The sequence below is a fragment of the Protomyctophum bolini genome (assembly GCF_963924005.1).
Source record: "Protomyctophum bolini genome assembly, chromosome: 2".
NCBI lineage: Eukaryota > Metazoa > Chordata > Actinopteri > Myctophiformes > Myctophidae > Protomyctophum > Protomyctophum bolini.
The window spans coordinates 28,378,526-28,391,523 of NC_137863.1; the positions used below are offsets into that span (position 1 = coordinate 28,378,526).

General features: G+C 42.6%; 1 protein-coding gene across 1 annotated transcript in view; it reads right to left on the bottom strand.

Moving 5' to 3' along the window:
- cacna2d3 (calcium channel, voltage dependent, alpha2/delta subunit 3) overlaps positions 1-12,998 on the bottom strand; it is a gene marked incomplete at its 5' end in the record, with an annotated part of 39,977 nt that overhangs the window by 9,846 nt on the left and 17,133 nt on the right. Inside the window, 7 exons of the mRNA XM_080775336.1 lie at positions 1,999-2,073; positions 2,270-2,350; positions 2,498-2,569; positions 5,974-5,991; positions 6,494-6,627; positions 8,718-8,796; positions 10,426-10,539. Coding sequence (XP_080631462.1) covers positions 1,999-2,073; positions 2,270-2,350; positions 2,498-2,569; positions 5,974-5,991; positions 6,494-6,627; positions 8,718-8,796; positions 10,426-10,539 — 573 coding nt within the window. The remainder of the gene's footprint in view (positions 1-1,998; positions 2,074-2,269; positions 2,351-2,497; positions 2,570-5,973; positions 5,992-6,493; positions 6,628-8,717; positions 8,797-10,425; positions 10,540-12,998) is intronic.

The window sequence follows — 12,998 nt, forward strand, 5'->3', positions numbered from 1 at the left end:
ATAGACTAGTGTGTTTGTTCAGTACCAGGGGTCCTCCGTCATTTTTTTAAGGTGAGTTGCCATTTCCTCCAATCTAAAATGTGTATTCTGAAAATGCATACCGGTATTCAGTTTACTGAAGAGCTGGGGTGACAGGGAGACCCCCTGTTACTAAACAAAGTCACTCTATAGCAATGAGGCGGAATATAGTGCTATTTGACACTTATTTTGAACACAACAGAAAATAAATCACATATGCACCGGTAAGATAAACTATCTTACACAGGTCTAAATCAATATCAAACACACAGAAAATGGACAGGTCTGACATACAGTAGCTACAGCACTTTGTTCCAAGCTTTATAACAAGCCAATAGAGACCTGCGGATAGCGGATTTAGCTGTGGTTGCCGCGGTTAACCGCCGTTTAGGGTGGATTTGGGTCATTAAAATATATTATAAAGTAATATTGGATAAACCGCGGGTGAAATAATGCTGGAAATAAATTAATGAATGGCATCTATCTATTTCTATAGGCTTATTATAGCTTTTAAAACTCACAAAATCTCTTATATTATTTTTAGATTTATAAATTGGAATAATTAATTAATGCGGTCGGATAAGGGGCGGATTATAAATATACCGCGGATTCGGGTGACAAAAAGCACATCCGCAGGTCTCTGCAAGCCAACTACAACAATCACAGCACAATTCTTAGGCACATAGAGACACACATTAAGTGATACAGACTAAGACACAGATAGAGTTGCACACACAGGGTTAGCACTAACACAAACAGATCCACTAACACAGCCATAGATCCAGTGTAACCCAGGGTCTGTGGTCTCTGTCAGGGAGTGTTAAGTTACCTCTGGGAAATCTCAGGCCAGCCAGCCCTATGAGTGGCCCTTATCCCTGCATGCATACATCAAAGGAAAAGGTGGGGATTACAGACTAACCAGCCCATTGAGCCTCCTGACCTGTGTGTCTGTGCTCCCTCTCATCACAGGAGGAGGCTTTCACTTTATCATTGCAGTTATTATTATGTATATTATTGCTTAGAGTAGACCACTGGTTCCCAAACACTGGGCCGGGACCCATTTGTGAGTCACGGACACATTTTTATGGGTCAAAACAGAATAATAATAATAATAATAATAATAATAATAATAATAGTAATAATAATAAAACAAAATCCTTCATGAATAAATAAATAAATAAAAACAATATCAAAGAGATTCCATAAATTAGTAAACAAATGTTTGAATAGTAGTGAATAGCCAGGGGCACGGTGGCACAGTCGGTAGCGCTGTCGCCCCGCCTAGAAGTCCTGGGATCGATTGGGGACTCTGTGGGCGCTGGGGGCGTGTTCTGACTGTTCTCTCCTCCGTGTCATCAGTGCTGATACCCTATTGGCAAAAGGGCCTTTCTGTGTGGAGTTTGCATGTTTCCCCGTGTCCCCTAGGAAAGGTACCTTGAAAAACATGCAGTAATCCTGGTCTCTAAACTGCCTCCCCCTGGCTAGCTGGGGCGCATGATGGAGGGGAAAGGAACGTGTTCCTTCCACGTGCTACGTCCTACCGGGGAAACTCCCCCCTGTCAAGCAGCTTGGACATGAGTCAGTCTGTTGCTCTCCCCAGGTTGGCAGAGGGAGTGTAGCGCCCAGGATTACATTAGACAATTGACACTGGGTGAAAATAAAAGGGTTAAAAAAATCGTGGGATAAAACTTTAGGATTTAAAAAAAAGTAGTGAATATAGCCGATCTACAAGCTCACAACTCGCCGCAAAGCGACGTGTTGTGAGATTGTAGATCTGCTATTTTCATTGTTTGGGTCCCAGGCAAACGTCTAATCTCTCTTTTGGGTCTCGACCTGAAAAGTTTGGGAACCACTGGCTTAGACAACTTTAAAGAAATGACACAGTGGGTGCAGAGAGAACAAGGGATAGGTCAGGATGTGTGCAGCGTGGCAATATAAGTGTGCTTTTGGTGTGGATTGAATTTGAAGAAAGCAAGTTACCAGTGGTCTGAGGTCCGGGTGGGTCAGGATGTAGCCATTGTTTGTGATGGCAAATGCATAACCATGGATCCCTAACTAGAGAAAAAAACCAAAAGTGATGTAAGGTAAAGGTACCATAATGAAAGATAAGATCAATTATAGCTCAAAATCTCATTAAAGCAGAAATACCACTCAGCTGATCTACTTGCTCACATTCACATAATATGCACATTATGCGCATTAAATGACAATAATATGATCACACACAGAGATTTGTCTGAGGCTACTGTACCAGATGTTTAGGGATGACGGTCATCAACTCATGCAGTGGGATGTCTGTGCCCACCACCCCCAACAGAATACCCTGGTTCTTCTGCATGGAAACAGTAAAGGTTACACACATACACAGCTTTACATATGAGACACTCACTGATTTGCTCACTTGCTGGTTGCTGCACTGGCACGCATGTTTTCTCATTCACGGTGATTCACCCATGAACACACTTGCTCACTCACGTACTGTTTCATTCTTTGTGCTGAAGACAGGCATGGATACTGTAGTCATCAGACTGGGGCCGGCACTTGATTTCACCTGTAAAACACGCACACGCAACAAATGGAATACAGTTAAACTTGGCGTTAAAGGCTCCGCTCTGGTAGATGTTCTCTGTCCAAGCAGCATGCTAAGCAAAATCAGGGAACGTTAAAGCAAACCCCATAGGGATACAATAGCAATACATGAGCAATACATTGACATTGAGATTTAGCTTGAATAAGCACTAAGCAGACATACAGTAAAAGCACGAGTATTTGAGCCTATGCCAGACTCTGAGCCTATGCCAGACTCTGAGCCTATGCCAGACTCTGAGCCTATGCCAGACTCTGAGCCTATGCCAGACGTGAAGACTTGCAATGCACAGTGTCCCGGGCAGCGCAACCCCCACGCCTCCACTTCCCAGTTCTTCTGCGTGTGTGTATAGTGTCAACAGTAACACACGCAGGGATGACAGATCAGAATCACACACACACACACACACACACACACACACACACACACACACACACACACACATGCGTGCGTGCGATAGAGTTTTGGTATGGAATGAACATACATAATATAATAATTACAACAACAATAATACAACACTGAATTATATAAGTAATATATAATTATATAAGCAATTGGAAAAAGCCCACGCCGGCTTCCATGCATTTGTTGATTATATTGTTATTATTGCATAAATTATCGCTTTGGCTAAAACACTGAATCCCGTGGAAAAGTAGGCTATGTAACTACAGGCATTAATAACTACATACCTTAGTCTACCGCATATGTACAATTAGGCTACATTTAACAAACAAGCTTGATTGACATTAATAGGTCAATACAAAAACTGGAGGATAAAACCAGAAAAGCACTAATAAGGCTTCTTTACATCAGGTATAAAGTAAAATGAAAACATGACAACTGTATGGAAAAAGGGGCAGAAGAACTGGGAGGCGGAGGCGCGGCCTGGGACAGTGTGCCAGACAGGTGAAGGCTGGGGTGGAGGAGGCAGCTAAGCACAGCGGATGCGAAGCAGGTAGAAAGACAAGCAGAGGTCTAGTGAATGCAAAGCCGTATTTAAAGGGGCTGCTCTGTTAAGAGCATGAGCTCTGATTGGAGAAATGTATGGATGTGTGACGTAATGATCAATAGAGATGTGAATGAGGAATAAGAAGCTAGGCTGATTTACAGCTGTAGTGATGCAATGAAAATATTACAAAATCAAGAACATACAATGTAAAAAGTCTATGTTTTATCCATTACATACTGTATGTCATCAGACTCATCAATTACCACTAATGATTGTTGTGCCTAAAATATCTAATGGCATGTTTGATATATACATTATTTTAAATATGTTTTCATAAAGCTGTATGTTGGAGCATTATGTATCAGTTATTAAAAAATCCCTTATACAATGCATATTAACTCCGGGCTGGTCCTATAGTAGCACAAAATTGGATGATCACTGAGGCATGATTGGATAATAATGTTAATGAATACTGGATCCACTCACCATGCAATAATAGATTAACAAGAAAAATATGATATGGTATTTATGGAATTAATCTCAGCCACATGTTGCCAAATGTACAGAGTCAGTGTTCACCCATTTTCAACCTCTTCATATAATTGCTGGCACCATTTCTGTCTAATCAGCCTGTGTCTCAGAGGCTGTGGACAGTTGAGAAACCTGCCTACCAGGAAGGTTTCTATACTAGAATTACCAGCAGGTTTGGTCATTCTAGTATAGAATGCATGGAGCAGTGCTCTGTAGGCCAGGTGTAGCTAATCAGTGCTGAGGTGTAAAGCGGCGCTTAATGGTACACCTCAGTAATGGCTGTGCCTCGGCAAGAAAACAACCTGGTGCTCGACGGAGACGTGAATTACAAAAATATAAAAATAGTAAAAAGGTGCTCCTGGATCAATCGGGATAAGACATCTATTTAAAAAGGGCGGCGATCCGGGTACACAAAATAGTTAAAAAGGAGAAGAATCTTTGTTTCGACCTATAGCGGTCTTCGTCAGGGCTGACGAAGCCCTGTATAGGTCGAAACATGTTGGTTCAATAAAGATTCTTCTCCTTTTTAACTATTTTGTGTGCCCGGATCTCCGCCTTTTTTCAATAAATGGCTGTGCCTCATTTGTAACTCAGTGTACAAAATTGAACCACACACTTAAAATACTGTAGGTCCATTTGGTTCCATATGTATACTCCCTGATTTAAATTACCACTGACTATCTGTGTATAGAATTATACATGATACTGTAGCACTTGTGTTTGACAGTAAGCCTCCCAAGTGTGAGCCTTATGTCAGGCTCACAGGAGGGCACTGTTCAGCTGAGCTGACATGATCAAACACATGAACTCTCTGAATGTTGTGTGTGTGTGTGCGTGCGTGCGTGCGTGCATTTACGCTTGTGCTGATGTGTGCATAAACTGCATATCTACAGTACTGTATGTGTGTTTGTGTTCATTGGTGTACACACATAGGACAGACTTAGTGAACCGTGGACTGTTCATACTGTATTTGATGGCTTGACAGAACGCTCCATGGGTGAGAGATAGGAGCCTCTGATGCACGAGCACACAGGTAAACCCTGGAACAGGAGCAGCACAGGGAATATCCTGCAGCAGACACTCGAGAGTTCTTACAGAAATGACCTTGTGCTAGCCCCCTAACCCCCCACCCCTTCTCTTTAGTGTTCACACTCTCTCTCTCTCTCTCTCTCTTTCTCTCTCTCTCTCTCTCTCTCTCTCTCTCTCTCTCTCTTTCTCACTCCGTTCCAAACCAATGTCAGTTTTATTATGGGCTTTAGGAGATAAAAGGCAATGATCCACAGAATGATGAATGGTGTGTCTGTGGCTGAGATACAGGAGCGCACACCCTCCAGAGGACAATCTCCCAACCCTTGCTTATGCTTGTGTGTGTGTGTGTGTGTGTGTGTGTGTGTGTGTGTGTGTGTGTGTGTGTGTGTGTGTGTGTGTGTGCGTGCGTGCGTGCGTGCGTGCGTGCGTGCGTGCGTGCGTGCGTGCGTGCGTGCGTGCGTGCGTGCGTGTGTGTGTGTGTGTGCATGCGGGTGTGTTTGTCCTGTACAGTTTCCATTCTGAAAATGGCCAGGAATAGGTGATTCCATTCAATGCTTCACATAAGAAAAGAAACACTTCCCACTATGATGTTTAAACCATTTTCAAAGCAAATAAAGCAGGCTCTTTCTTTAATAAAGAAAGCATTGTTTGATTAGGAAAAGTTGCACGAAGAATCAGTCTTGTTGTTGTTGTTTAAGACTATAGGTCCTAGCTGAGAAGCTATACCATGGACCCATGGTTGTGTAATAAATGCAACAGGAATACATTTAGAGATATTAGTGGAAATGAATGATCATTATAGATGAATTCAGAACTCCTGAGAGTCAGTCACATATAAACCACAATTTTATACATTTACCTTATGGGCCTGAGAAAGCTGCAGAAGCAGAAAAGACAAAGATTCAGCTGTCCAGTATGGTTAAAATGTATGCTAAAATGTCACCTTCAGCACACTGCTGAATATACAGTAGATGCACACATACACGCACGCACGCACACACACACACACGCACACACACGTACTGTATTGCACTATACACAGTATAATATCACTGCATGTCTCAATATTTAGTTTTTTTTATGTTTTTTCCCCATACATTAATGCCATAATTATTTTATACTTCATTGCATTTGTCTGTGGATTTTATAAATATTTAACAAAAGTATTAACAAGAGCATGTCACTAAATAATAACTGCACACACACACACACACACACACACACACACACACACACACACACACACACACTGTATACGGTATAGGTATATTGTTATTAGTGTTAATGAAGGCTGATGACTTTCACACTTGTAGAAACAAGTGATTACGCTAAGAAGTGCACAGTTTGTCGATGTACGCAGTGAAAACAAAAGTACTTACAGCACTATCCACATATGCTTCAGTCCAGACGGTGTCATGCTCATGATCGATAACTTTTGGACGGCTCATTACATGAAGATACCTCATTACGTTCTCCTGGACGTCGGCCAGTGTGGAGATCTGACTGAAATACCCTGGAATAATCGCGTGCACACGCACATGCACACACACACACACACACACACACACACACACACACACACACACACACACACTAACATTCGGCATAACCAATTTGCAATTACTTACATACAACTTTACAATTTAGGCATAGCAGGCGCTCTTAGTCCAGAGCGATTTACAGTAAGCAAGATAAACACATGGTAATGAATCGACTGCATAGAGACAGTGTAGTGCCTCAGTAATCTAGGGTCATATAGGTAAACCAAGAACCTATCATCATTCTTCAGACTAAACATTATAATATCAAAATAATAATATGTACATTGAAACTATTTAAACTATAGGTCAAGGATACCAGGTTAACAAATGAAACTGGCATCTGTCTAAATACAGTAACACCCATCCAACCATCCATCCACCTTCAAATGCTTATCCGGAGTCGGATCGCATGTCGGGAGCGACGGTGTTGTCAAACTAATGCCTGTCGGATTGTTAGTATGTCTAATAAACGTATGCACCACCGGCAAGTGCTAAGGCACAGTCTGAAGAGGTGAGTTTTCCGATTACTGCGGAAAATTGGGAGTGATTCTGCAGTTCTAACTGCAATAGGGAATTTGTTCCACTGTTTGGGAGCCAGAAGGGAGAAGAGTCTGGGGCGTGTGGAGCATTGTCCCGGATGTTATAGGGAGGGTTCTGACCAGGGGTCATCACCATGTCCACCAGACATTACATTTATGTTATAGGGAGGGTTCTGACCAGGGGTCATCACCATGTCCACCAGACATTACATTTATGTTATAGGGAGGGTTCTGACCAGGGGTCATCACCATGTCCACCATTACATTTTGTGGACAATAATATTACCAGAAACACAAAAGCTAGCCCTAATGTACCGTATAGTACAGTGGTCATGGGATCTTCAGGGTTCCTTGAAGGTGGTCTGTCAGATCTTCAGGGTTCCTTGAAGGTGGTCTGTCAGATCTTCAGGGTTCCTTGAAGGTGGTCTGTCAACTCAGATTTTTTCACTGCTGAGTTGTTCGGATTAGGTCCTTGCAGACTGATGCGTTTTTCAGAAAAACGGCGGAAAAAACGCTACACCCGAAATTCGCTCCGATATTTGGATCCGAAAACCCAGCAGTGTGCATGGACCCTTATCCTAGTTAGGATAAGGGTCCCTGCACATATGAAACTGCAGAAACTGGTTTGATATCCAAAATTTGTCCCTCAGATTTGGCCAATAGAGAGTACAGTAGGCTACTGTATATCAGGAATGCATGCACAACACACGCACACGCACGCACACACACACACACACACACACGCACACAGACACACACACACACACACACACACACGCACGCACGCACGCACGCACGCACGCACGCACGCACACACACACACACACACACACACACACACACACACACACACACACACACACACACACACACACACACACACACACACACACACACACACACACACACACACACACACACACACACACACAGAAGCTCCCACCAGTAGGCTATAGGGACACTCCACTTGCATTTTCAAAACACAGCTTGCTGTAAAGGATCAAGGAATGCTGCAGTAATAAGAATGATGTCCCTAACATTAGGCGTCCTGCATTGAACCAACTGCGGGACTGTATAGATGTGCTTATCTAGTGGGGCTACAATGGCACAGGAGTCATTTGACTCTGTGTCAGCTCCCACTGTTTCTCACAATGCTTCACATTAGACAAGAACGGTTATTTCACAATGGGGGTCTGCATGAGGAAGGAGGTGTGGGGTCTGCCTCTCTCCGATCCCACTGTGATCTGTTTTCCTGACTGTGACTTTCCCTTCCAGAGGGCACTCGAGCAAAGCATGGACATGTGGGAGCCATCAGCAATGAGCAGCCATGGGGGAGACACTGTGACAGGAAGAGGGATTAGAGAAGATTGACCCCTGACCCTCTCCAGTGGCACTTCACTGCCTTCAGGCAGACACACACACACACACACACACACACACACACACACACACACACACACACACACACACACACAGGCTGACACAGAGTCATCAGCAGTACTGATTATCAGAAAGTCACAAACCTTTATTGGCACAAGCCATCCATTTGAGGTTATCTGCAAACGCAGACTCCCGCCCAATCAGGTATGGGAATATGCGCACCTGTGCAGAGGTGGGGTTAAAAGGAACGATACAGTATAATAAATAAACATGTGCATACACAACGATGTTCATCTTCCTGCCCTGATTTAATCTGTCCCTTGAGCAAGTGTTCACATGCTCCTGACAGCTCTTTTTGAAAGACCTTGCATTCATCTCAGTCTACGTGCCTCTCCCCTTTCTTTTGATTATCACTCTCTTAACCACTTTTTTTGAAAATAGCTATCTATAAGTATAAGCTCACAACTTGTGATTGGCTATTTTCACTGAATGTGAATGTTCAAACCAGAATAGGGACAATACTAGGATTCAAGCTGCTAAAGGCTCTCTTTGTTATCAATTTGGCACTAAAAAAATCTAATGTATTTTATGCATTTGAACTGAATTAAGGCCAATATCACATGTTCCTGTGTCCTTAGAGAGATTTTTGTATGACACTTTGCCAAACCGGCATGGCTCATTGGCTCCAGATGCTATGCTAAGCATAATGCATATAGAAAACACCAAATGGCTGCCATAGAGTAGCCCTCGGGGTGTGTGGGGGGATGGGGTTACATTGCCAAATTCTGCTCCATTGTGCCAACACACATATGCTCGATACGAGTGAACAAATGCCCCAGAGCCGTTGTTTTGCTGTGAATGGCCTTGCAGTCTTCATTTCAATTACTTCTGTATAAAGGTCTTACAATGACTTTTTGTTTTTCTTACTTAGCGCCCGGAAACATACATACAAAAGAAACCCACACCCTCCACATAAAGCTATCCTGAGGTGGTGCAAACAGGGGCCATGGCATACACAGTGCTCCAGAACGTATAGAGGGCCAAAGTCAAGTCAAATCAGGTCAGTCTGCTGAGGGACGTCAGAGGTCACTGAATGCAACTCAAAGATCACTGTGTTCAAGTTTGTTGTTCTTTTTGCACAGCCGGTGAAAAAAGGTCTGAATATAGATGTCACGAAATAGTGAATGTGCTAGCTCTTCCTTAATAAGGTGTTTAAAGATTATTTATGGATTGTATTAAATACTTTATGTTACACTGTGGTGGGTCAGCACATTGAAATACATAATATTGTAATACCAATTCCTCAAAATGTCAAGACCGGGAAAATCATCTGACACAAAGTATTAAAATGTAGAGCCATCCTCGCTGGAAGGAAAATGCATTACAAGCAGAAACTTTCAGGAAAAGCATGTTCATAAAATCAGTACCAATAAGAAATGATAAATGTTAATGTGTGAAAGAGTCCAGTGTCACCTTTCTGTCTGGATATGAATGTGTGAAAGAGTCCAGTGTCACCTTTCTGTCTGGATATGAATGTGTGAAAGAGTCCAGTGTCACCTTTCTGTCTGGATATGAATGTGTGAAAGAGTCCAGTGTCACCTTTCTGTCTGGATATGAATGTGTGAAAGAGTCCAGTGTCACCTTTCTGTCTGGATGTTAATGTGTGAAAGAGTCCAGTGTCACCTTTCTGTCTGGATATGAATGTGTGAAAGAGTCCAGTGTCACCTTTCTGTCTGGATATGAATGTGTGAAAGAGTCCAGTGTCACCTTTCTGTCTGGATATGAATGTGTGAAAGAGTCCAGTGTCACCTTTCTGTCTGGATATGAATGTGTGAAAGAGTCCAGTGTCACCTTTCTGTCTGGCCAATTGAACTTTTCAAAAACCGCATCGTACATCTTTGTTGCCCCGTCAGTCACAAGCATGATGGCTTGGCTGCACACACTGCCACGTCCAGTTTGGTTAAACTGCAGAGAGAGGGACACTTTTAGGCTATTTTTATACTCGCACAAACATCAGTTAATTACAGTGACAATGTATACATTTGCCTGTAATGTACATTACGATTATCACACAAAACATCACATACAATTGCCATATTAAGTTAACCAGGAAAGCATCTGTCATATTAGATTTTTGCATTGGCTATTCAAAAATAGCAGATATACAAGCTCACATCGTGTCACCTCGTGCTGCACTGCGAGTTTGTACAGCTGCTATTTAATTCTTTACATTTTTGAAAAATCTTGAACGTGTGGGAACTGCTGATGTAAAAGGCATAGAAGGCTCAGGTCTTAGTGGGTAAGTGTTTAATCCATTATCGTCAAAATGAGAACACTTCCTTATAACTACGTCATTCAAGTACTGTACAACTCCTAACTTTGCCAGGGTGTTTCTTTCTCTATATCAGCAGAGCCTACAGTATATCTCAACATCTGTGCTGCTACCTCGGACCATACACTCTTGTTTCGATTGCATTTGATGATATGGCAGCTGTGGTGTCACTATTGTCTTTGTAAATAAACTTGCGAGGTGCGGAACACACTAATCTGATGCCAGGAGATGCATTGCTGTAATTAACTGGCTTATTGACCTGTGAGAAATACAACAGCATGAAGCACCATAATCACCGGATAAAAGCTGCTGAGTAGCTTACTGCCTACGCACACACACACGCACGATACATTACAAATACTGGGTCAAAAATGTATCATGAAACAAATACACAATATAGCTGCAGCAATAATACGGGGTCAAGCCATAAAAGCACCTCTCTTCAATAGCTGGAGATGACGTCATTTATTTTTGTTACGCTGATTGGCTGAAGGGGTTGTCTGTCAACGTGGTACTCCCGTAGCCAACCATGCATTAGCAGGGTCCAGTCTCAACACAAATCAATGGAAATGCGATTTCAAGGGGGAGTGGTTTTTTGACGTAAAAAGGTGGATAGAGCAGATCATATAATTCATTCATTGGGATCTAAATGTCAGAAGTAATTTGATGAATGACTGTGAGCTTCAGTTCTTGAGCGTTTCTCACGACCCTCTACCATATTGCTGAATTTTGTGGAAAATAATTCATAGTGGAATCTGATCAAGCCCTTCGGGGTTGATCCCTGAATACCTAAGAAATGCATTTGAGATACAAATACATTTTGGAAAATATATTTGATAAAAACGGATGAAATGATTATTGATTAGTGAATTAATAGATTGATTGCCAATTATTACATTAATTGCCTAGGTCATTTCTATGAATAATTTGATCATACAAGTTGTTGTTTTGAGTAGGCAGCCAAAATGTTTACCACTGTGTGTGAGAGTGCAAGCCGATGCTGACATCAGGATACTGATGCCATCCCAGGATACTGACCAAGGTACTGCCACCATGATACTACCCCATGATACTGACCACGGTGCTTACAACGCTACTGACACCAGGATACTGATGCCAGGATACTGACCAGGACACTAACACCAGGATACTGACCAGAGTATTGTTTTCATAGGCGACCATTTCCAAACACAAACATTTTGACCGCACACAAGTGGTTTTGCCTACTAGTACTAACCTCTCTAACTCTAACCTAACATAACCTAACAATATAACCGCAAGCACGGGAGCAACGCATCCCTCACCAACCTTATTCCAGTCATTTTAATGCATCCCTCACGAACCTTAATCCAGTTTTTTTAATATATCCCTCACAAACACACACGCACACGCACATGCGCGCACACGCACACGCACACGCACACACACACACACACCCACACACACACACGCACACACGCACACGCACACACACACACACACACACACACACACACACACACACACACACACACACACACACACACACACACACACACACACACTCATATGCGCATATCACATTTTATTTCATCACATCATGAGGTGTGCACTTCACAAGAGAATGTGGCCATCTCCTTTTGATACTGTCTGTAATAGGCAGTAGTCTGAATTTATTCCGTGGCCACCAGTGTAAACAATGAATTTTAAGAGCAAGCTATTGGCTACCTGATTACCATATTCATTGCAGGGCTTTAATTAATCTGACAAATGCAGATGTAAAATCTGTTCTCCCTCAGCCATTGTGGTGCAGCCGAAGCTTGCCTGAAAACAGTGAGATAAAAGGAGCGCAGAGTGGCTCCTGGTCTTATCTGCTTTGTGTTCCAATCAGCCCCGTTATTAATCATCGACATTAATTAGAACCATTAATCACACTTCAGAATAGAGGTGTCTGTGTTCGGAGGGCAGAACAGGGACAGCGCTGGAGCGTTTCAACGGGAGACACCTCTCTCCAGCTCGCAAGTGTACGTGTACTGGAGCAGTTTTTATGATTTGGTTAGAACAGACTGTACAAACTATTCGTACTGTACTTGAACAAATGACAGCAGTCCAA